The 27,293-nt window shown below is 38.9% G+C and overlaps 1 protein-coding gene across 1 annotated transcript; it reads left to right on the top strand.

Moving 5' to 3' along the window:
• The first annotated feature begins 11,185 nt into the window (after nt 1–11,185).
• On the top strand, nt 11,186–26,626 carry LOC135768978 (uncharacterized). Its single transcript, XM_065278339.2, has 3 exons — nt 11,186–11,273; nt 14,837–25,171; nt 26,576–26,626. Exons 1-2 carry the CDS (start codon nt 11,186–11,188, stop codon nt 16,270–16,272), a joined length of 1,524 nt encoding a protein of 507 aa, XP_065134411.2. The 3' UTR covers nt 16,273–25,171; nt 26,576–26,626.
• The last annotated feature ends 667 nt before the right edge of the window (nt 26,627–27,293 follow it).

A 27,293-nucleotide genomic window follows, 5' to 3' on the forward strand; every position in this document is an offset into this window, starting at 1 on the left:
ATGGTGTAAGAAATGCCAACGTTGCACCTTAGCGAAAGTGGTACGACCAAAAGTACGTAGTTTTATGGGGCACTTGACGGCGGAGAGGCAATTGGATATACTGGCTATTGATTTTACCTTGCTGGAACCTGCATCAAATGGATTTGAAAATGTACTGGTCATGACGGACGTGTTTTCAACATTCACGCAAGCCATTCCGACAAGGGATCAAACAGCATCAACAGTGGCACGGGTCTTGGTAGAACGTTGGTTCTACTTATTTGGAGTACCACGACAAATCCACTCAGATCAGGGGCGGTGCTTTGAAAGTAGACTGATTCAAGAGTTATGTAGGCTGTATGGCATTTCAAAAACTCGTACAACACCTTATAGACCACAAGAAAATGGGCAATGTGAACGCTTTAATAGAACAATGCATGATTTGCTGCATACTCTGCCCCCGGAAGAAAAATCCCATTGGCCAGACCATCTTTCCCAGGTAGTATACGCTTATAATACCACGGAGCATCAAGTTACTGGACACAGTCCTTATGTACTTATGTTTGGACAGGAACCACATCTACCTCTTGACATTATATTAGGATTGGATAGTCAGACCCAGAGTGAAGTGGATTGGGTAGTGGACCACAAAGATAATCTGGAACGGATGTTTAATAAGGCTCCAGCCGCCTAAAGTCTACCGCAGAGCATCGTGCCCGATTGAATGATTCTAAGGTGTCCCATGAAAAATTACAAGAAGGCCAGGTGGTGTATCAGAGAGCTCATAACATAAAAGGCAGGAATAAGATCCAGGATGCCTGGGATGCTACTCCCTATAAAGTGGTCCGATGCCCAGATGAACACGGAGTAGTCTACTCCATTGTTCCGTTGGAAGGAGGTGGTAATCTTCGACATTTTCACCGTTGTGAATTGCGACCAGCTTATATTTCATTGTATGATCCTGGACTCTTGAATTTAGGGGACCGTCATGAAATCTTTGGAGACAGAGATGAGGAGAATGTCATTGTGTCCCTAGCACCTGAGGATGTCATTACTCAAGATAAAGTTAATATGCCTCAACCTCTGTTAGATGACGCCTATCAAGATGTTTCTAAAGACCATCAGCCTCCACAACAACCGGAAATGGTAGTAAGACGAACCAAGAGGCCAACAGCTGGGTCCCACTCAAATCCACATCGTCTCCCCCGGCCAGTATGTGCCAATGAAGTCCAGCTAAGTGATCAGCTTGCTCTTCCTATGATAAGACTGTCTAACAATGGGCCTAATGTAATGTTCCGCCCTTGGTTGTAGTGTTCTAAAGTAATCGACGGGACGTCGATTTAAATCTAGGGGGTAGATTGTAACGGGTGTGTTTTGGGAACTACAAATCCCATCAGCCTTAGTGCTATAAAAGGAAGTGGTATGATTCGTTCTTTCACTTCCTCCTTTGGTCCTTCCGCTAATCTACGAAAGGTAGCTACGACAAAGCTAAGAAAACACAGCGTGATGTATTGCGTAATGGCAATAGACCAGCAGGAGTAAAGATCGTTTGTCTGCAGTTGTATATCAAACACTAGTGATATTAGTGTCAAACATATGAGGCATCGTTTGGCAGTATTAAGGACTTACTGGTTGCCTGAGTATCACTAAAACAAGATAAAGGATGGTAGAGGGATGCACGGTTACCGTTTATTTGATATTTAATTTTCCTTTTGAAGTGTTGTTTCTTAAAGTCGACCGTATAAGAACTAAGGTCACAATCAGAGAACAAACTGAATGAATTCTAGTTCATTTAAAGTGTTTATGTACTTCATTTGCAGTACCCACTGTTGCTAATATTGGTTTTTGTTTCCTTTTGTAGATTTCATTTTGACCCATCGGTGGCTGCGGAGTTGCCTTCACTGGTGGATGATGGTGTGGTGGTTTTGTCACTCTTATGTCTTTTTCTTTAGGTCTGCAGTGTGATTTGCTGTGAGTGGATTGCAGTGCGAGCACATTTGTCTAACACATTATCTTCACACGAATAGGTAACCTGTGGCCATCCGGGGGTCGCTTTGTGTTTTATTTTGGTTTATTTCTTTTGATTTCTTTGTGGGTATCTGCATTGGAGATTTGCGTTACATCCTCATGTCTCTATTTGTTTGAATAAAAATGTTTTTGAGTTAAAACTTCACCACTGCCCTGTGCCTGGTCATTTACCACCTTTTATGGGGTACCTGTAGGTTACAAATGTATCCCTGCCTCTGCTTAAATATTTTTATCCCCCCCTCAAAGTGATCAGTGCTTCTACACTAGTGGCAAGACAGATCACAAAACTTATCATGGATCCGTGGTTTGATTAAAGTCAATTTTATTTTAAAATGCGCTACTTTGGCTGGCTCTGATATAGCTGACAATGTATTTTAAATGTTTAACTTCAAATGATTTAAAATGTGTATGTTTTAAATGTAATTTCACACAACTTTTTTAAGTATTTGTATTGTTTTAAATAAAGGCTTCAATATTTGAAATTGTCTCTTTGAATTAAATGTTAGCAGTATCTGTAGGTTAAAATTAAAATGAATTTTATCAGAAAGTTTTAGATAATTTAAATATAGTAAAAATGAATGTATATAAAAAAACAGTAGTAAACTATAGTATACAGTAGTATACTGTAAACCTGGGGTTTTTACGGTAGAACACTGTATTACACATTTACAGTAGCATTTAGATATTAAGTTTAGTACTGTACATCTTATTAACAGTGTTGCCAGTAGGTTACTGTAAAAATCCTTGAAAATGTCTAACAGTGTAGTGCTTAACTTTTACAAAATACTTTCAAGTATAATTTTTTTTACCTGGGATCTAAAGTATTCTGTTTGAACCTTTTTGCCATTTTACACTTAAATACACACTCTTTTGTCTTTCTATATGTTTTGGGGTGGACATTATATTATCCGCTATTTATTATATCACAATTTATAAACTCTTTACTGTTAGGGTGGATAATTTATTTAATTTCATGCAACAATGCTTATTATAGAATTATATTAATCGTTTTAATAAGCAACATTATATAAACAAGAACTTTGTTTAGTGCTCTTATGAATGTTTTTAGCATGACTTTGTTAAACGCTAACTCCTAAACGGAATAAAATAACATAGCCTTCTTCATAATGCTTACATATTTGACATATTTCACTGCTCTACATCTTTTTTCCAGTGTTATTTTCTACTGATTTTTTGTGTTAAAAGCATTTATTACATACATAATCATAATGATTATTGCGTGTGTCTTACCGAATGTATTATCATGTCAGCAATAACCTGCCCACGCTGAATGATGCTGAATGACGGCATCACTGTTTAGGTGCTGGTCACCTCGTCTTGCCAGATATTAGTATGAAAACACAAAATGGGCTATAAAGGAAATACAAGTTCAGACTTTGTCTTTCAGCAATAAATCAGAGACATCGCTAACACTAACCAGCACATTATCACTTTATACATTTCCCAAATTGTCACATTAATTGCTAAACAGATTAAACACTACGTCTGAAGAGGATTTTTCACAATGAGATCTGGCAACACTGCGAATGCATTTTAAGCAAAAATATAGAGTAAACTGTCCAACCTGAACTGTTAAGTAATGTTCGTTTGGCTGACTGGAGGTCGGGGATATAGAGCGTCCAACTTTTTTTGAGCAAGCATTGATTATGCGTGGCACGGTCTCAATTTGCGGGACGCTTTAATTGGGCTTCACACTGTGCGCACATGCGCCACTGGGGACGGGTGGTCACTGGTCACCCTATCCACACTCCAGTTCAATGGGTGGCGGTAGTGCACCATAAGTTGGTTTGCCAACCGCTATAAAACACCAGAAGAATAAGAATCGAATCAAAAGGCATTAGAGGTAAGGGGAGAAACAGGAAAGAGCAAGTCATTTTAAGTAGATTAAGATTGGGACATATAACTAGTGATGGCCAAATGAGGCTTCCTGAACCACTAAGGCTTTCCAGCCCATTGGTTCGCCAAAAGGTTCAGTTACCCGAAGCCTCATGAACAGTGTGCTCTCTAGTGACACCTGCTGTGGAAAGCAATGTATTGCACACAAATCTATTCATTCTGAGCAACCAAATTGTCATGGTGTGGTCTTTATTTATTGCCTGTGTATTAAATAAAGTATTTTACTCTGCTTGTGTTAATTTGTACACACAACTCATACATACACAACTTTGTGTCCAACTATTCAGTAGTTCTTTGGGTTATTGATAACCGTGAATGCCCCGAATGAGTGTAAATAAATTATTATGAGTGCAGTGCTGACTGGGAATGCAATAGTGCAATGCTTATTGAACTGATGGGTGCAATAGTGCAATGCTTATGGGACTGGAAGTGTGAAACAGCAAACTGCAACACGGAAAAGTGTTTACTGGTTTTTATTTAAAACAAAAGTTTTTTAACAGTATTTGGATTGAAGCGGTTTCTCTTTTTAGAAAGCTCCTCTCAAGCCTTAGAAAACACCCTTTCACAGGGCACTGATGATGCTGGACAACATAAGAAGGTGCAGCTTATATAAATTGGGATATTGGAGCTTCTGTTTGTATCCCAATGGATCCTCAGTCCTCCTAGGCTATCCCTAATAAAGTCTAGTCTTTTTTTAATTATAATAATAATAATAATAATAACAACAGCAATACTATATATAATAATAATAAAACTACTACTAATATAGGCTATATATATATCATAATATATATAGCAAAATAATTACGTATTATAGGTATTAGAACTAGATATATGCTAATTTACTCTAATGATCTACTTTCCTAGGCTATGTATAATTTACTCTAATATAATCGTCAGTGTATATAATGTATAATACAGGCTATGATATATAATGATAACTATACTACAAACTCACTACAAACTCTACTACGTACAACCAACACCTCAACACCAATGCAAACGTACTGCAAAACCCACAAGAGGCGCGAGTTTCGAACCATTTTTATCCGGAGGCGATAATCAGGCTGCGTCCGAAACCGCATACTGTATAGTAGGTACTGAATTAGATGAAGTACCTACTTACTTGGCGTTAAAACAGTAGGTACTGTATAGTATGAATCCGGGTAGTATGAATGAGATTCGGACGTACTACATCCGCCATGTTGCTACATCACCTGACATACGTCGTCATCACGTCATGTCATTTCAGCGCGAAAACAGCCGCGTGCCTCTTCTTCTTCGTTGGATAACTCCTCGTCCGGGGCATCATGGGATAGTGAAGCGTCCATCGTATGCACACTGCAAAATCTAACCGGAAGTAGTAGGTCATCCGGGTACTTTTCGCAAACTGTTTTTCGAATACTATGTATTCGGACATACTACTCGCCTCGCCTACTGCTTTTCGCGTACTATATAGTATGTAGTAGGCGGTTTCGGACGCAGCATCAGAGTGAAGCGTTAGGTGTGTTCGAGATCATCCGGCGCTGCGCAGACCGATCGGCGAGGTTTGCCGCTTGCAGTCGAGGGAGGAACTGAAGACGGAGCCGTCAAGCCGGACACCTGCTGCTTGCCGTAGTGACGTGTGCGCCGTGTTTCCTTGTTTTTAATCGCAAATGAAGTGAATTAAAAGCTGAATTTCATAAAAACAAACCTTTTAATAAAAAGTTGCAACCAGAAACATTTTAAATCGAATATTTTAATTGCTGCTTATACTGTATACCCGAAAATAACGGGAAACAAGCCTATATTATTAAAATACCAATAGAGTTTGTTATTTTCATTTTTATTTTATTACACGACACAATATAACATATTTAGGCATATTAAAGTGTTTTTTTCCTGTTTTAAAACATGAATTTATAATGTTTATAAGTGGAACTAAAGGTAGGATTAAACTTGAAACGCACGTGATCGTTGTCATCAATGAGGCGACCAATCACGTAAAGCTGTTACGTCATCACAACTCCGGGCAGATTGTACGGACAATCTCTTAAACAAGAAAAGGTAATAAGATATTTGGGAGTGTGGTTTGATAATAAACTTACTTTTAAAATTCATATTCAAAAAATGGTGGATAAATGTAAGAGAGGTATAAATGTACTTAAATGTCTGTCAGGATATAATTGGGGTGCATCTGGTGCATCATTGAAAATGATATATGTTGCTTTAATTCGATCTATTTTTGATTATGGATGCATAGTGTATAATTCTGCAGCTAAAACTTTATTGGCAGATCTGGATAAAATGCAGACTAAAGCCCTCCGCTTGTGTTGTGGAGCCTTCAGGACGTCACCAGTAGCTTCAATGCAAGTAGAGGTAGGAGAGATGCCATTATGTATTAGACGGCTGAAACTTAAAATGTCTTATTGGATAAATCTGCAGGGACAGGAAGAAACACATCCTTCAAAAAAGGTCCTTGAAGACTGCTGGGAGTATGGCAGGGTTAATGTCTGTAGTTTTGGATGGAGTGGGGGTAAAGAGGCAAAAGAAATGGGAATAGACACTATTGAATGTTGCAAAACAATAAGTATTGCTGCCATCCCTCCATGGCTATTTTGTTACCCTTTAGTAAGCATGGAAATGAAAAATATTATACAAAACGAAGGTGGATATCAAAATATCCAACAATATGTAGAAACCATGTATAATGATGCAGTACAGATATACACGGATGCGTCTAAAGATCCAATTACTGGGAAAGCAGGTGCAGCGGTATTCATCCCAAAATATAACATTATGATCCAAAAAAGAATTACAGATCACCTCTCTGTTTTCTCAGCAGAAATGATGGCCATTGTCTTGGCACTACAATGGGTGGAGGAAGCTAGACCGTATAGGATAGTCATCTGTTCTGATTCCATGTCGTCCTTGTCAAGTATTCAAAGTGGGAAATCTATATGTAGACAAGATCTCCTAGATGAAATAAATCAATTAATTTTTAGATTAAGTCAGCAAAATATTTATATAGAGTTTATCTGGGTTCCAGCACATGTGGGTATTGAGGGAAACGAAAAGGTAGATAAATTAGCAAAAGAAGCTCTAAAGGCAGATCAAGTAGAAATAAAAGTACCATTAAGCAAGTCAGAAGTTAAAGTTATTATTAAAGATAATATAAACAGAAGGTGGCAGGATAAATGGGATCGGGAGAAGAAAGGGAGACATTTATATAGAATTCAAAAAGAGGTAATAGTTAAAAAATACAGTGGGTTGAGTAGGCAGGAGGAAAATATGATCACAAGACTTAGAATAGGGCACACAAGTTTAAATGGCTGTTTAAAAATAATAGGTAAACATGAAACTGGATTATGTACACATTGTGGAGAGGAAGAGAATGTAGAACACATACTTCTAATATGTAGAGAATATTCTGAAAGAAGGAAAGAACTAGAAAAGGCAGCAAAGAATGTATTGTGTTTAAAAAACTTATTAGGTGATCAATCTTTAATTAAAGTTGTAATCATGTTTTTGAAAGAAACTCAACTCGCAAACAGGATATAGAATAGTAAGAAACATCAGTTCCCCATTTAGTTAACTTTAGTTGTATAAAATTATTTATTTATATCCCCCCCCTTTTTTTTTTTTTTTTTTTTTTTTTTTTTTTTTTTTTTTTTTTTTTTTTTCACCTAGAGTAACATAATTGATTTCCCAAGGAGTTCACACCTCAGTCCAGAAGATGGCGGTAATGCACACTGTTTGCAAACTGCCAGTAAAAACTACTGAAGAAGAAGAAGAAGAACTCCGGGCAGCCGCCCTGGAGAAGCTGCACCGGCTGAGCTAGCCGGCTACTCTCGAAACGCTCTCGCGGTACTTAAAAACCATATGACACAGTCACGTGCCTGCAGCGCAAGCTGAAGTCGGACAAAAATACTAACCGGAATGCACTGCTTCAAGTCAGCCGCCGATCGGTCTGCGCAGCGCCGCATGAAGTCGAACACACCTAATGACATATTCAACAGAAAACGAGGCCTCGTTTGTCATCGTCACGTGATTTTCACGGAAACGATACAAGCCTCCAATCGGGGCTTCATCTGGAACGCCCCTTTTTGCTCGACACAAGCTCCGGAGCTTCGCTTCAGATGTCACATCACTACATATATAACACTCTTCATATTATAGGGAAGCATCCAACAGGTTTGTGTGATTGTTGTCAGGAAAAGGAGACTGTAGCATATCCTTATATCATGTGGGAAATATAATCAGGAAAGGCAAGAAGTGATGGCACAGCTACAGAGTATTGAGCAAATGGATGTAAGTGTTAAAAATATTTTATATTTAGCGGAAAAGGGACAAGGAGCAAGTTATCTTTTTGACTATCTAAAAGAAACTGGACTGGATAAGAGAATTTAGGAGGAGACAAATATGAGCAGAAGATGGCAGTAGTGCAACAAACCGGATGCAAGCTGCCGCTAAACACCAAAGAAGAAGAAGAAGAATCGAATCAAAAGATTCGTAAAGGTTTTGAAGCCTCGCGAATCAGCGTCACAAGAGCCTGATGTCTTCACCCAGGTGTTTATTAATCCGTATTCGATTATTTTATTGGTTTGTCAACATAAATCAGGATTTCTTAATACGATAACCGTTAGCAGTGGAATGAAGTTGAAAATCTGACCCGGACTCACTGTTGTCTCTTGACAAGGGGTCCATTGTCCGGACAGCGTCATAAACATCTCCTGACTCATACAGTTGTGTACTTTGAGGTAATGTCCAGCACGTTTAATACCAATATTATTAAATGTTTTTACCCATGTATTATGAACCAGTGGAGATCGAGGACTCAAAACAGAAGATGTGCGCTATTCAGACAACTTTAATTACCTGAGGACTGCATCTGTATTTATCACTTCTTATTTAACTTTATATTTAGTAACGGAAGTGGAGAGCGGGGAACAAAGTAAGTTAAGGCGTTTTGATTTGGCTCTATCATTCAAAATATTTGAGTTAGAATGAATTTTTTATACAATCAAAACACAAATCTCTGCTACAATTGAACACTTTAGGGTCGGTTTCCCAGACAGGGTTTAAGTCTAGTCCCAGACTAAAATGCATATTTGAGAGTTGTCTTGACTGAAAACAGCTTGCACTGAAATAAGTTAAGTTTAAATACATCATTGCCATGGCTTCGTCTCAAGATGCACACAAGTTGTTGTTTTTGTAAGGTATGTTTGTAAAAACAACTTAAATTGCCTAAAATAACTAAGACTAGTCCTGCTGGATTAATGTAAACTATTGGAATCATGGAACTGCCCCTTAAAGTTTGTTTGTGGGACCTACCGTTATCATACACCGGAAGTGACAGGAGTGCAAACGTTACCTCAGTTGGGGTTCATTGTAACAGAGGGTTTGTTGTAACATCTGGTAGAAAATTTAGTTTAAACACAAATAATTCGATCAAATTCTGTCTATATACTAAGGTGTATATTGTTGTTTATGTATCTGCCTATAATAGATAGATATCCACACATTCATTCATCAGTTAATGGGAGTTGCCAACATGTTTCAAAATGATGTTATGTTTAAGGTAACAAGACAGTGATTAAAACTTGGATAAATAAAAATCTTGCAGCATAATTTTGTTTAAAACATCAAGATTTGAGGTAATTTCAGTTGAATTTACACCCTTAGGTGAGATAATAAAAAATAGTGTCCAAAAATTACAATCACCCCCCCTCCCATACACTATCACTCTCCTTGAAATAAAGAAATCCTCCATATATCATTAAGGGGGTTGATTGATTCCCCTCCATTTTCCAGGCCTTGACTACCACAGAAGCCACACTTGCATTTGACCCCGAGGACTACATCAAGTCAAGTAAGTTTTGATGATAAACTTGGATAAATATATTTGATCTATGGTATTATAGTTTAACTAGCAAATACCAAAATATCTTTATACAGTAGCTAGCCAACCAGTAAATCAGATATCTAAATGTAAGCGAGCACTATTATAGCAATAATGTTTATTATGCGTTTGTGTTTCTTAATGAAAGAATCTGTCTTTAGGAGCCATGTTAAGAGTATGTCATGTGACCCGTGGGAGAATAAAGGCGTCATTAATTATGTAGGGTTAAAATACCTGTGTGTAGCTTTGGGAACATGGGCGTGAGTGCAGGAGCACATATTTTTTGGTTGATTGTATAATCGTATATTCATTCAGACTCAGTATTGTTGACTTCAATGTTAGACTTTCAATTAAAGTTCTACTTACAATAAAAATCAGTCAAGACGTCATTTTTAACATTTGTTTTACCTTGCATGCATGTCTGCTTATGACCAAACAATATGTTTATTTATGTTTGCATATAGTATAGTTTATATACCTTTCCACAAATTTCCAAAAATTCCTGATAAGTTTTAAATTTAGAATATTAAAAAAAATTCCCCACATTAAGTTCTCATGGCCAATTTCCGGAAATTTACCAGGAACTTTCCGCCCCTTAGCAAACCTATTTGACATTTGATTTTGTCAGTAATTTAAATATATCTTCTCTGTTGTTTTCTCTGGCCATATCATTTCATTCAGGCTGAGCACACTTTGTGCCGCCAGCACAGAAATGTTTCACATGGAGCTATAATTCAGGTAAAAGTATTATGTGAGGTTTAGGTCATGTTTTCAGTCATCTGTATTTTTGTCTGTTGCTTTTGAAGATTAAAACTGAGAAACAGAGAGCTTAAAAGTGGGAGAGAGATAGACAGTGGTGCTCTCTACTTCTCCCACAGCATCTACAGATCAAATAAAATAAAATAAATAATGTTTTTGTAATCTGGGTGGGTCCTCCTGTTCATTTTCAATGTAGGAAAACCCTGCTGCAATAATCAGATGATGTCTGAATCATTTCACTTTGACATGCATAACTAACTTCTATTCAAAACCTTGATCGCTCGATTTAAATAAAATAAAACTGCATGGAAACGTTTATTTAAATTAATTTAAAAAAAGGAAAATTTCCCAGGTTTACACCAAACATAGATTCAGATTCTGTTATTAATGCTTGAGAAAACATTCTGAAGTGAAACATTAAAAAGTCTGAAACAGATGGTGAATGTTTTACTGACATTAAATGTTTTAATGCCTCTTTTTTCATTTCTAGTTTACACCCATGGAGTGAAAGTGATTGAGACCTTCAGTGAAGCTCCTCCTACAACAATCCACCAATAAATGCTGGAGTCAAACACACAGAGAAATCACTCCATGTGTGACAACTGAAATCTTCATGACATAATGTTGATGCTGGTGAAAGAGGAGCTTGAGAAGATGACAGATACACAACCATGCAGAATAAAGGATGAAGATACTGAGGAACAAATAGGTTGGTGTCTATTTTTCAATCTTCATCATTGATGGTTGAGGATAGGGATGCACCGATACCACTTTTTTGGAATACGAGTACTTGCATTTCAGTACTTGCCGATACCGAGTACTTAATAAAAAAACATGATTTAAATTTACAGGTAACAGCTTTAGTCATATAATTTAACAAAAAAAACAAGGGACTAGTTTTCCAGTTTGTTGTAAACTCTGCTTCTTTGGACAACACGAGGCATTAACCCCTTACACGCCGCTCAAACATAGACATTTCTCAGACCGTGGTATCGATCCCTGGTATCGGGGGACTTTTAACGAGTATGAGTACTTTAGAAAATGTGGTATCGAGGCCGATACCAGTATCGGTATCGGTGCATCCCTAGTTGAGGAATAATCATAAAAACATTGAGAAACATGAGGGGAAAATAAACTAAAATCCATGAGATGATAACTTTCTGCATCTATAATAGATTCAGTAGAATTAGATTGAAACATCAGGTAAAGAGTTTTATCCAAAGCAACCTTCAGTGGATTGAATGACTGTTATCTCTGGGAATTGATCCATATTTAGGATTACAAATTCATAAAATGTTATATATATAGGTTCCAATGTAATAGTATATAAACTGAAAAAGTGATATACATTGTGTTTTACATCTTGAGGTAAAGATTATGACATTCTACAATCAAGTCAGGCAGCCCAGGTAGCTAAAGGCGCACTCACACTATCCAAGCAAACCGTGCTCGGGGGCGTTTGACCCCCAAAGCCTGGTTCGTTTGACTAGTGTGAGTGCTCTGTACTGCGCCCGGGTTCGTATTGGTTAATCCCACCCTGGCCATGGTGCAACAATCGACTCCGATTAAAAAACACAGACTTAACATTACGGTGGGTTCCAGTGTTAAGAGAGTGTTTCACTTCCTGCTTTTTTCAAAACAATCGCATCCTGATTATGAATGCTCACCCGGGCTCGGATCGATAAAAGTACAGTGTGAGTGCGTGCTTCTGGGGGACTATGGGGGGGCAATCGCGTTGGGGCATGGTTTGGATAATGTGAGTGCGCCTTAAGACATTAACCTTTTGTCTTTATGCTTTTTCTGACGATTGGGAAGAGTGCCAAGTTAAAGGTGATTGGTAAGCTCAAGACACAACTGTGCATTTGTCTTTATGTATTTAAAGGTCTGGGCGATACAGTTAGGATGATTGGATTAGCACCTATGCATTTGAATGATACTGTTATGCTAATGAGATCAGGGCTGAAGCAATTCCGGTAACAGGCTGATTCCTTGACTGAATTTACATGCATGTTTAAAGTTGAGTGCTTTGTATTCCATTTAGGGGACTGCCCCATAAAATGTGTATAAATGCAATGTCGGCCGAATACTGAGCTTTTTGACGGGGTTCGGATTCGGCCGAACCTTAGTTTTTTTCCACCGAACCCTAGGCTCACGCTACGCTGGTTGACGTCATGCAGCCGTTGATTACGTGAAGGCGTTTACATGTGGACCGTTCGAATGTATTAGGCTTTGAGAATCTGAAAATGGAACTCGTAAGCAAAAAAAGTTTTGTTTGGCAGAACTTTTAACCAAAAGATGGCAAATTAAGTCGAGCTACATGTTCAATTTGCAATGCCGATTTGTCTCAGCAATACGAGTTATGCATGAAGGAATCTACAAACGGCAGCCAAAATGCAATAACATTATGTATGGTAGAGGAAGGACTTTCGTTCCCACACTCGCAACCTGTTAATGCAGAGCGTCTTGGTTTGGTTTTTAAAGAAAACTCTATTTTCATGTGTAATGTTAGAGGTTTTACGTGAATTTAATTATGATGCAGGATATGTGTCTGATCTAGGGCTGTCACTTTTGAGAAAAATCTAATTCGAACGGATTTCGAATATCATGCAATGTATCCGAATATATTCGAATATCTAGGCGCCGCCCCCCACGCGCATCAAAAACCCACCGTAATGGAGATTCAATCACAAAATTATTAACAGTGACAGTCATACACAGGGTTGTCTGGATTACTTTTTACTTAATGTTTGAAACAGCAGGTTATCAACTTATGAATAACAAACTGATATATATAAAAAAAAAAATGATTCAGAACAGTTACAAACAATAACTTGACAACTTAAATAGCAGCAGGAGTATATAGACAGATGCAAACGGAATTCGCGCCCGCAGATTTCGGCAGAAAACTCCGCGGAATTTCGCGGATTTAATGCCCATCATTGACAAGCACAAATATCCCGCGCTTGAGCGTGTTTGTGACCAGAACTGTCATTGACAACAAGCACACTTATACAAAGCCTATCCCGCGCGTTTGTGAGCCGTCATTCACAAGTACATTAACCCTGCGCGTGCTGTTTGCTTGCCCGTTTTCAATGATAGAGAGCACAAACCCTTTGATACTTGAGATGAAATTAAACTTATAGATGAGTTAATCAGATCTCACCTGACTCTGTCGTCTATGTGACGCAGGACAGTCAGCACATGATCATTTAAAATCCGTTTACAAGACAAATGCTGTTGTTTAATATAAAGTTTACATTGCGTTGTAAAAATGATGAAATTATCTTCATACATGCTAATTTCATAATGCGAACGTATTAACACAAGCTTTTTATTCTGCTATAATATTTAACACTATAAACAATAATATGTCATTTTATATACAAACTATAATTCTATCTAGACATGCACATGAGGTTCATTTTAGTCCCATTGGATTCCCTCTCTTGCGCACAGTTGCAGTCGTCGGTCTCACTCTCAGCCTCCTTCCTATTACGAGGTGTTACTGTAAAAAATGCGCTACACATGGCATTTAAAAAACCGGATGGTTTATTTATAGTTCGAATACGGATATTTCACGTCATGTTCGAATGCATATTCGAATATCGAATAAAAAGTGACAGCCCTAGTCTGATCTTGCATAATATTTTTCGTAGCCTAGCCTACTGTTAAAAACGAAACCTAAACCGCGTACTATCCATCTTTATTAAGTAAATGTTCAATAACACTATTAACATCTCAGTCTAAGATTGCCCTACTATGCACCACCTTCCAGCCTACAATGAAATCATTATGTAAAATTTGCAACATTAATATTTTCTTAATATTTGTTTTTAGTACAGTGGCTGAAGGCCCTTAAAAATGGCCTAACAACACCCATGGTGATCAACACTGCAAATGTTTGTCATATTTTATCTAATATTGCCAAAATTATTCACAGATAATGCTGTTTTTACTAAAATATTGAGGTGCATAAGCTCAGATCAATTAGGCCTATGATTAATTACTTCAAAAAAGAAATGCAAAACCAGTCCTAACTGAAAGAAAACAAGTTGACAAAAAGATAGAATCCAATGTTTGGTGATATTGTAAACACCAGAAGTGTTATAGGGTTTTGAACAAAGCACAAGAGTTAAACTACAAGGGCAGAAATTGACAATAGAAATGACATAATGTACTTCACATTAAAAATAACATGGATACATGACAATCTCAAATGTGTTTTTGTCACTCTGGTTTATCAATACGAACTTTTTACTTTTTTCATTTTAGATATGAGGGAAGTGAAAGAGGAGTGTCAAGCTGAAGTGGATGAGAAACATCAGATTGTAAAAATAATCCATAATGTTTCACAGAAAGAAACTCTGAAGACAGAAGACATAAAGTGTGAAAATAGTTTCAGAGAAGATGAATGCCCTGCAGATCACAAGAGGACTCACAGTGAAGAAAAACCTTACACATGTCAACAGTGTGGAAAGAGTTTCAGAAGAAAAGATCACCTTAAAGAACACATGAGGGTTCACACTGGCGAGAAACCTTTCACATGTCAACACTGTGGAAAGAGTTTCACCTTTAAAGCGAACCTTATCCGGCACATGAAAACTCAGAGTGAGGAAAAGCCACATGCATGCCATCTCTGTGACAAGAAGTTCCCAGATACAACTAAACTAAAGATACACATGAGGATTCACACTGGAGAGAAACCTTACACTTGTCATCTGTGTGGAAAGAGTTTCAGAAGAAAACCTAACCTTGAAGAACACATGAAGATTCACACTGGAGAGAAACCTTACACTTGTCAACAATGTGGAAAGAGTTTGACAACTGCAGGTAACCTTAAGATACACATGAGGATACACACTGGAAAGAAACCTTACACTTGTCAGCAATGCGGAAAGAGTTTGACAACTGCAGGTAACCTTAAGTTACACATGAGGATTCACACTGGAGAGAAACCTTACACTTGTCAACATTGTGGAAAGAGTTTCAGAGTTGAAGATAGCCTTAAGATACATGCAAGAATTCACACTGGAGAGAAACCGTTCACATGCAATGAGTGTGAAAAATGTTTCAGAAGTAAGAATTGCCTTACAGCACACATGACAATTCACATGGAAGAGAAACCTCACACATGTTTTCAGTGTGGAAGGTGTTTCAGTTTGGAGTTTCACCTTAAGAGACACATGATGATTCACAGTGAAAAGAAACCTCACGCATGTCTTCAGTGTGGAAAGAGTTTCATAGATAAACGTGGACTTGAGGCTCACATGAGAAGTCACACTGGAGAGAAACCTTACATTTGTCTTCAGTGTGAAAAGAGTTACACAAGTGAAGTTAATCTTAAAACACACATGACAATTCACACTGGAGAGAAACCGTTCACATGCCATGAGTGTGAAAAATGTTTCAGAAGTAGGAATTGCCTTACAAAACACATGACAATTCACAAAGGAGTGAAACCATATGCGTGTTTTCAGTGTGGAAAGTGTTTCAGTATGGAGTGTCGTCTTAAGAGACACATGATAACTCACAGCGAAAAGAAACCTCACGCATGTCTTCAGTGTGGAAAGAGTTTCAGGACAAAACCAAACCTTAAAGCACATTTGAGCACTCATACTGAAGAGAAACTGTTCAAATGCCATGAGTGTAAAAAGAGTTTCAAAACAAAAGCTAACCTTAACAAACACATGAGAATCCACACTCAATAGAAACCATTCATGTGTCAACAGTGTGGAAATGGCATGTTTTGTTTATTTACGTTTTGTTTAATTGTGTCATTAATGCATTTTGCACAACAACTGCATTATCCTATGCAATTTAAAGTGCCCATCTTATGACTGCTTTTCCACAAGTTATATAGTTGTTTGAGTTCCATAAAGCATGTTTCAAAAGTTGTTTGCTCGAAATAGCTTGTAGGAAAAGATTGTTACCCATCTCTAGTAGCCTCTGTTTCAGGGCATTTCAGATTGTGCCGTTTTGAGCTAGTCATTACATATTTATGAGCTGCTGCTCCTTTGATCACGCCCCACTACTAACGTCATGTGCCCGTGCGCGTGCTCAGTGGTATCGTGAGCAGTACAGACCATACTGTGTTATTATTTTATATATTATTATTATTATTATTATTGGTTTATGTTGCCAACAGACAAATCATACAGAAAAGTATCACTAATAAGTACACTACAGGAGAAGAAACTCATGACACACAATGATTCCAGAGCAAATTGTGATGTTACGTTAGCAGTCACAACAATAAACTCGTTTTCCCTGGACAATGCTTACATATTCCCATTATAAAACATTTTCAAACGCATTATTTTCGCAAATTACATAAATTAAGACCCGACGGGGGATGTATACTGCTTGTGGACTGCGTGCTAATTTCTAGAAGCTAGCGGGAGGTCCGGACCGTAAAGTTATAAGAGGCTCGGGGGTTAGCCTCGTCAGAAAAGCCGGGGCGGTAAGGCCCGATCTCGGTGTGTCAAACTCATCATGACACACAAAGATTCCAGTGTAAATTGTGATGTAGCAGTCTGAACAATTCACTCGTTTTCCCTGGACAATACTAAAATTTCCCGTTATAAACATTTTCAAGCGCATTATTTTCGCAAATTACAGAAATTAAGACCCGACGGGGGATGTATACTGCTTGTGGACCGGGTGCTAATTGCTAGAAGCTAGCGGGAGGTCCGGACCGTGTATATATCTATGCGGACAGTAAAGTTATTAGAGGCTCGCCTCGTCAGAAAAGCCGGGGCGTACGGTCTCGGTTAGTTTGGCAAAAAGCTTTTAACTATAGCATCATAAATGTAGTATTTTGTGACAGAAGATGACATCATGCAAAATATAACGTGACTTCTTACCTTTTGTGATGAAACAACACGATCGCGAATCGAATCCAGTCTGTTTCAGATGTGTGAATGATCCATGAAAGTCCAATAAAATACATCCAATTACCATTTTCTTCCACAAATGCTTATAATCCGTGAAATATAGATACATAGTCTGTTGTTTACATCAGATTTCGCATGAAGGTCTTATCGCCTACAATCTGAGGACTGTTTGCGTCGTAACACACTGTATATAAGATTACTCCGGGTTCCAATAACCACGCGTTAAAACTTTGTTTTTAAAAGTAGGTGGGAGTATAATCCATAATATCCAAATAGCGCTGTTATTTCCGTGAGAGATGATAACAGCACAGAGGGTCTCATTCAAGTGACTGCTCTATGCTCTCTAGCTACCTGGTGGGTGGAGACCTGCGAGTGGGGTGGTGGGCGGGAAAATTCAAACTGAATGTGACGAAACGGTTTGTTACGTCACAACGAAGCTGAGTTTTAACTGGCGCAATCTGAGACTCAAGGCAGAGGACATTCAGAAACCTGTATCTCACTCAAAACAGCATGGATGGATTTTTTTCCAAGTTTGTATGCGTGTGGGAGCATCAGAGACACAAAATAACACCCCAAAACCCAGAAAAAGTGAGTTTTTCATAATACGGACACTTTAAAATCCATAAAGTATATAAACAACGAAAATGACATAAGCTATCCACGTGATTGATTTTAATGTTCAGTTTAGTTGCAATAATGCGTTCCTCTAATAATTGTATCAAATTTTACCTCATATGTGAGCATGTGCGATTCCGCGCCCCATGAACTCTGGCGAAATTTGGCATTGTACCAAGAAGATGAATTTAGAAATCTCTACTAATATAATGTCGAGACGGTCACATTTTAAACCATACATTTTCTACACAGAGGAGGTAAACTGCACGTTACCGTACTGGGGTTTGGAAATGTTGTGAGCGTTTTTAAATTCCTCAGATAGCCAAATGCAGCAGCAACAGCAAAGCTTGTGAGCGTGGTCAGAATAAAGTAATGTAACACGATCAAAACACTATCAAATCTTGGTTGCAGCACAGAATTAATAATATTGTGCATATTAAACAGATTAAAAGAAAGTAACAGATTAATGGACGCTAATTTGATTTTGAGGTTGCATGAAATATCCATTTGGCTCAAAACAGCCGAGCACGTGCCCCCTCAGTTTCAATGGGCATGACGACTCTGCACCCAGGTGTGCAGTTTTGTCTCACCCAGAAAGAGATCCACCTGCTCTGCGACCAAGGAGGCAAGTGAACCTCCAACATTACCTTGAAAACGACGAAATCAGTGTACCTAAGCCTCATCGACAGCAGCCGCATTCACCTAGCTACCATGATGTACAAGAGAATTACCCACCAAGTACTATGGGTCATTCCAGATACACTTCACCACTCAGCCAAGCATCAGAGTGCTCAGAATGGATGTTAAAGGACCAGTGAGACAGTACATCTGAAAAACTGAGAGAGGAGAATGCTGCATTAAAACGACAAGTGCAACAGATACCAGAGATTACAGCCATGTTAGAGGAGATGAAGCGATAGAATGCAACCTTGCAACGACAAGCTAGCCAGCTCCCTGAAATCTTTTCGGCAGTCCAGGAGATGCGTCAATAGCATGTTGCACTATTTCAAGAGATGCAAAGCCTGAAATCTGAACGGAGAACCCCTCCTGAATCCGTCCTTTCACCGTAGCCATTACCAAGCTCTCACAATTTAGCAGCTCACATTCAGACACCAGCGTTAAACCATCCTATACTCAAGGCTGCCTTCTGCTGCTAAAAGACAGCTGTGCCCAACTGGACCAGAAGAAAGCTCAGAGCTGACTGCACATCTGCGCAATTTGAATATTTCGTCCTCGTGACTTGAGAGACCTCCCTTTACAGCACAATTTAGTGGCTCAGGACAGTTCAGGTATCAAGACTCTCTTCCATATTCCCTGCCACCTCGGCTGTCTGAGTTCATGGTCCCATCACAGGATCAGAGGAAATCGGAACACACGAAACACAGTTCTGAGCATCTTTCACCTTCATCTACCCCTGAGAAAACCTACAGAGGTCCAACCCCTAGCATTCCCTTTCTGATGTCTCCTGACCCTAGGGTTTCAAATTCTGACAGACCATCTGAAACTGGAGGATGCTCTTCTGGTGGCAGACTTGTATAGCAATTCGAAGTTTCCTTTCACAAATACTATGAGAGCTCTGAACAAAATGTATGTTCAACCTCACCAATTAGCCCGGCAACGAATCGCTGAGCTTATGGATGGACCTAACATATGGAGTGGAGATGTCGGAAGCTTCAGGATGTTTGGGCTGCAGGTGCGTTCGCTTGTCAGCATGGTGCAGCAGCTGGGACACAAAGGTAGAATAGAGCTGGAATGTGGATCACATGTGTCTCGTCTACTAAGTAAACTGCCTCATGACCTCAGGTCTAGTTTTAAGCGGTACATCCATCCTCTCCAAGTTACTTGTCGTTCAAAGCAGGATTCTTCGGCACGCATCAGAGAGGTGAAAAGAGAGCCTAAGCAGCCCCGTAGATAAACTACTATTCTCCTTGGGACTGAAAAGCAGTCGTCCCATGTTACGTCCTCTGCTACGTTTAAACCAGCTTCAGTCAGCACAGAGAATGTGAAAGCTTTTTGTCCATACGGTGAGAACAACCAGCATTATTTGAATAGCTGTGATAATTTCAAGCTTCCCAAAAAAGACATGAAGATTGACTGGATAAAGACAAAGAACTGATGCTGACGTTGTGGTTGTGGACATCAAGCAGCTGACTGCACTCTGAAGACTTTTTGCTCAACATGTAACAGGAAGCACCTGTTGGTTCTGCATTATGTAAATGAGCAAGTCAAGCCACCTCAGCAGAGTACAGTTAATTCTAGTGCAGTTTTGTATGTTGACCGCCTAACATCCAGCAGTAAAGTGCTGCTCAAAGTGATCAAGGTTCTGATCAGGAATGGTAACACAACGATAGAGGCTTATGCGGTGTTGCACGATGGGTCAGAGCGGACCATCATTCTACATGATGCAGTGGAGCAGTTGGGACTTGTAGCAGAGCCCGAAGACCTTGTGCTTCGCACAGTGAGACAAGATACTCAGGTTATTCACAGGGCGGCAGTGACCTTTACTGTGTCCCCAACTGTTAACCACAATAAAGCCTACAAGATCCGTTACGCCTTTATAGTCAAAGTACTTGGCCTGGCAGAACATACTCACCCAGTCAGTGTCCTACAAAGGAAGTTTAAGCATCTTGCTGAGTTACCACTAGAACAGCTGGATAAAGTACATCCTGTGCTTCTCATGGGCTCTGATTGCCCCCACCTCATTACATCTATACAACCAATGAAACTGGGGCCTCCTGGTGGTCCGGCAGCAGTGAGAACACGTCTGGGATGAACCCTGCAGGGTCCAACGCAAGAGTTAAGCAGTCACCTTTCCCCTGAACAATGCTTCGTCACCTCATTAAGACCCATCAATGAACTTTATGCAAATGTGGAGCGATTGTGGCAAATGGATGTTCTACCCTACCAAAGTGAAAAGGTGATAACCAGGTCACACTAAGACAAAGAGTCCATTCAGCTTCTTCAAGAAAACACTGTGAGGGTGAATATTGATGGTGTTCAGAGATATGCTACTCCTCTGCTTCGTGTCAAGAACATGCCTAACCTTGCCACACCTGAGGGGAACCGAGAAACGGCTAGAAAGGGACCCTAATCTGGCTACAGCATACCAAGAGGAACTGAACAAGCTAGAGAAAGCTGGGTATGTCGTCAAACTTAGTGAGGAGCAGGTGGACGGAACAAAAGAAGCTTGGTACATCCCGCATAACATAGTGCAGCATAATGGGAAGTACAGGATAGTCTTTAACTGTTCATTTTCATACCAAGGGCACAACCTGAAGCTCTTATTACCTGGTCCAACACTTGGTGCGTCACTTCTAGCAGTCCTTCTGCATTTCTGGGAACACTCTACTGCCATTAGTAGTGACATCCCTAGCATGTTCCATCAGGTACGCCTTTTGCCAAAGGACAAACAACTGCTGAGATATATCTGGAGAGATATGCAAAAGGAAAGGAAACCTGATGTCTATGAATGGCAAGTCCTGCCTTTCGGGAGTAGTCCGTGCTATGCCTCGTTTGCTTTACAAAGGCATGTTATTTTTCATTTTTTATATTCAGTCTCAGAACGGCATCCTCTGGCTCAGTGAAGGTCATCAAGATTCACAGGAATCAACTCTCGGGCTTCATTGGACCTGCCAATCAGATACCCTTTCCTATAAACAACTCAAACCTAACCGTCAAGTGCCCACAATGTGAACCATTTACAAGATTCTTGCTCGGCAATATGACCCCCTTGGCTACATTATACCATATACCACTCGAGCGAAGGTGATAGTGCAAAGGTTATGGGACAAGAGGAGAGATTGGGATGATCCACGACTACCAGAGGACTGGCTAAATTCTTGGAATCATTTGAAGAGTGAATTGGAAGACCTACAGCACATCAAGTTGCCCCGATGTTATTGCAGTAAGAACTAGACTGCCCCACTAGTATGAGACAGCTTCACATTTTCTGTGATGCCTCAGAGAAAGCCTATGGCTCTGTGGCTTACTTTAGAACAGATAACCCTCAAGGTAAAAGTAAAGGTGGCCTTTGTAACAGCCGAGTCTCGCATTGCCCCCAAGAAACAACAGAGCATTCCTCGTCTTGAACTGTTTGCAGCACTCACAGGAGCCCAGCTCGCTAAAGTCCTGAAAACCGAGCTCACGTTACCACTTCATAGCGTTACTTTGTGGTAAGACTCCACTACAGGGCTGACATGTCTTTTATCAGATTATTGCCGCTTTAAGGTTTTTGTGGGGACCAGAGTGGCAGAGATTCATGAGTTAACTGAATCTGATACCTGGCATTACATTCAGTCGAGTGACAATCCAGCAGATGCCATTAAAAGAGGAAAGTCTCTCTCTACCCTTTCAGACCCTTTGCCTCCTGCAGCTGTTTGCTTCTCGTGGTAAAGCAGTAAAGTTATCAATGTTTATTTGTGTTTTTGTTCTTTGCTGATCCAGGCCGTTTTTGCTGTTGATTTTATAAAATATGTCTTTCGTTTTGTGGCTCCTGTGCAGGTTGTCAATTCAGCAGAAAAGTTTGCCATTCTTGCTGTTTACAGACAGGAGGTGAGCGCACATGAACGCGTTGATGACGTATGGTGTCTGCGTGGACTAGCTGCGCGGTGGGCATTCAAATTACGCTTGCGTATGAGGGACTAAAAAGGCAACGTCCGTTCGGACCGAAATCTATGATTGGTTGAACATTTTTGGTCCTACGCCTTTCACAGATGACATAAATTTCTACAAATACATTTAAACAACTGAACACAGTGATTGCTATCAGGATGTGAGGAGACTTTTAACCAGCATAACTAAAAATGCTTCACAATCTAATGTGTTACCCTACCTTTAATAACAGTTAAATTAGTTAGAAATGTCATTATTAACAGACTTTGTGGATTGTAAGTATTTTCTGGATATTAGTGATTAATATATTGTTAAGAGATACATAAGAGTGCTATTGCGGCATTACATTCAAATGCATAATAATAATTCATTTAGCATATTACTGTATGTTGTCACTTAAATATCTTGTTTAAAGGGATAGTTCACTTTAAAGAGTAACTAAACCCTAAACCAACTTTTTTTTGGTTAATGATCTGTAAGAATGATGCTTTATTAGTGCTGTTTATTGATTTTAGTAAGTTTTTTTGACATTCGGATATAAAGCGTTTCATTGCTACAATATATGGCAGGGATGGGCAACTGGCGGCCCGAGGGCCGCACACGGCCCGGGGTAAATTTTAATACGGCCCGCTGGACCATATTATAATTAATCAAATACTTTTAAAATGATGATTTTCGTATCCGGACGTAAAACCTCCCAACCAGGAGGGGGCGCTAGGTCCCGCCGATTGTCACAGTAAGCATAGTCCCGTGTTTGGGCTTATGTGAAGAAGATGTCTTCAAGTTCACGAGGTCCGAAAACCCAAGGTCCGACCCGAGCCCCGATCAAGTTCGGATCTAAATGTTTCATGCGTGCCTCGGACACAGGTCAGGTACAATAATCGGGTCTCGGGTTATTTAAAATGAATGTGTTTTTCCCGAACGGACCCGAAAAGCCCTGAACTATGTGTGTTAATGTATGTGTTAATGTCGTTTTCAAACCTCTCCTCTGTTTGCCAAGAGTGCCTAATTACGACATTGTGTGGCTGGCGGTAGGTAAATTTTTGTTGAGACAGACATGTCAAATCATTTTAAATGTATATTTTAGCGATTACATTGGTGTCATCGTCATATAAACAAATGAAGCAGCTCGCCAAATTGGTTGCGAGCCCACCGGGGCTGCGACTGCACACACATCAGTTTACATTCGGGTCCAGTCGGGTTCAAAACAATGCCACTGGTTTGGGTGACGGATCGGACTCGAGACAGAATTACTCTTAGATTTGAAAGGTAAAATACTTTGTTATTAACATTTTTATATATTTTGTTTTGAATGTATTATTTATTATTATTATTATTATTATTATTATTATTATTATTATTATTATTATGTATATTTATTTTAAATAATTTTGTTCTCTGATGGCAGGATGAGAAACTCCTCTATACTACTTTAAAACTGCCTTGTTTGTTACAGATGTTAAAGCAATGCAGTTAGTAATTTTTATCTAAAAATGCTTTTTTCACTGAAAATATTTAGTTATGATTTAGAATTAGCATAATTGCCAAGTTTAATAGTTAAAATCTTTAAAGAGCGGTTCATTGTATATTGTGGTTCCTTAATAAAGAAAATTAAGAATGATGTAAATTGTGCGTGTGGTTCTGGCCCCCTTGGTATAAAGGAGAAAAATGCTGGCCCCCGTCACTATCAAAGTTGCCCATCCCTGATATATGGTGTAAAAACGTCTGAGTGCTGCCCTCTTCAGGTTGAACGGTAGCAACTGCAGTTGAATTTTCCTATTGGATGTTGGGTCCAAAAAATAACTTGTGACCTAAGCAGGTTCAAGCTCACCACGCCCTTGTTACGATCTCACCACACACTTAGAGCTTAGTTCGTCCCCTCGATCTCCGTTGGTATCTGCCCACTTTTCTTGCATTTTTCAAATATTGCCAGTGGGTGGAGTTAGGCTCTTACCAGGGGTTTAGTTACGTTTTAAAATGAAAATTCTGTCATCATTTACTCATCCTCATGTTGTTCTAAACCTGTATGAATTTCTTTTTTCTGATGAACACAAAAGAAGATATTTTGAGAAATGATGGTAAACAAACCCGCAGTAAGTGACCATTGACTTCCATAGTAGGAATAAAAAAAAATTCAATTTTAATGGATATCGTCAACTGTGTGCTTACCATCATTTATCAAAATATTTTCTTCATCAATTATCACAATACTTCCGAAATATTTTTTCCTACTATGGAAGTCTATGGTCACTTACTGCTGTTTGTTTACCATCATTTCTCAAAAGTACTTATATGCTTATTTATATTTGTATCTTGTTTATGTTTACAGAACCACATACATATGCCATTAAGAATAAATAATCAATAAGTACAGACTGGTGTGAGATCTAATGTTCTAACCGGACATCCTGCAGCTGTTCAATAAATCCGAACCAGAAAAGAAATGGTGAATAGCAATTTTACACACAGAGTCTCAACGATACCTCAGGTAAGGATTAAGGGATATCAATATCAAGTCCTATACAATAGATCGGTGTTGTTGGGTAATTGCAGTAGATCGTTTGCCACTGAACCAACATTAACGACGACAGTAGGGCCTCTGGCCTTAGTCAAACGGGTTGGTGTGTATGGTAGGGTTGTGGTGAGATTGTGGCGTTAGAGATTGAGGTTAGGTCATGTCAAGGGTTTATGCACTGAGTTACGAGAAAGACCTTGATCACTCAATTGACCATCCCACAGAATCTCATCGGTGCCTCAAGTATGCGTTAAGGGATATCAACATCAAGTCCTATACAACAGATCTATGACCAGCACCTGTATATACAGATGGTTATATAGATCCTGCCTCTACAATAACTGTTTGTGCAGTGACTACATTTCAATATAATATCAGCAAAGGAATAACTGATAATGTGTCTGTGTATACAGCAGAACTTATTGCCATTCTGGTAGCACTTCATTAGGTGGACGATGTAAAACCAAGGTTAGCAGTCATCTGTTCTGATTCATATGCAGCAAATGCAGCACTTTCAAGCCTTGCAAGTGGACTAAAATCAACTAGATATTAACTAAAGATATTATATATGATATTCTTGCAAGTTTATTGAGAAATAGTAATACAAGTCTTATTATGTTTCTGTGGATCCCTGCTCATGTGTGAGTGGAGGCTAATGAATTGGTTGACAAACTAGCTAAGCAAGCTTTAAATCATGCAGATGTTGACATACAAGTGGCTCTCAGTTAAAAAGAGGTCATTTGTAATAAAAGGCAAAAAGCATGAAATATTGATAGCAAGGGCAGACATCTTAATAGCATTTATGTACATGTTAGAAATGGAGGAAGTGGATTTAAGAACAAAAAAAGAAGATATTATAATTTCACGTCTTCGAATCAGACATTCTGGACTTAATAATTCCATTTTTAAAATAGGAAAGTATGCAACTGGTAAATGCAGACATTGTTATCAAACAGAGACGATAGACTGATATTTATGTCAACACCGTATGAAAATTTAAAAAAATTCAGGAAATGGAAAAAATGGGCTTAAAAACTTTTTGGAATGTAATTTATAGCAACAGAAGTATAGAGCCATTATAAAATTTGTAAAAGAAATCGGGTTATATGGGATAATTTAGTGAAGTTTTTCCTTGCATGTCTGTGCTCCACACTCCAGTACAGCAGGAGGCGGAAGTGCACCATAAGTTGGTTTGCTAACCGCCATAAAACTCCAGAAGAAGAAGATTCGAATCAAAAGATTCGTAAAGGTTTTGAAGCCTCGCGGCTCAGTGTTTAAAGCGATCGTCACTAGAGCCTGATACCTTCACGTGTTAATGCTTCGGTGTTCACTGAAATAATTATTCCGTCTTCGATTATTTTATTGGTTTGTCAACAGAAGACAGGATTTCTTAATACGCTAACCGTTAGCAATGAGATGAAGTTGAAAATCTGACCCGGACTCACTGTTGTCTCTGGAGCAGGGATCCATTGTCCGGACAGCGTCATAAACATCTCCTGACTCATACAGTTGTGTACTTTGAGGTAATGTCCAGCACGTTTAACTAGCAATACCAAAATGTGTGTATACAGTAGCTACCTAGCCAGTAAATCATATAATTAAATGTAAACTGGAACTATTATAATAATAATGTTTATTATGCTTTTAATGAAGGTTTCTTAGTGAAAGACTTTAAGTACTACTTACAATTAAATCAGTCCACACGTCATTTTTAGCATTTGTATAACTTGCATGCATGTCTGCTTATGACCAAACATTATGTTTATTTATGTTTGTATATGATATAGATTATATACATTTTCCCAAATATAAAAAAATCCCAGCGTCCACAGATTAAAAATAAATAAAATAATATAAATGTGTTTTTGTAATCTGGGTGGTAAATAAGGCAATCAGTACTTCTGTTTTATGGCGACTTTAATGTTTCTTCTTTCATTTCTAGTTCACACCTATAGAGTGAAAGTGATTGAGACCTTCAGTGAAGCTCCTCCTACAACAATCCACCAATAAATGCTGGAGTCAAACACCGAGAGAAATCACTCCATGTGTGACAACTAAAATCTTCATGACATAATGTTGATGCTGGTGAAAGAGG

This window comes from Paramisgurnus dabryanus, chromosome 3 (assembly GCF_030506205.2).
Source record: "Paramisgurnus dabryanus chromosome 3, PD_genome_1.1, whole genome shotgun sequence".
Taxonomy (NCBI): domain Eukaryota; kingdom Metazoa; phylum Chordata; class Actinopteri; order Cypriniformes; family Cobitidae; genus Paramisgurnus; species Paramisgurnus dabryanus.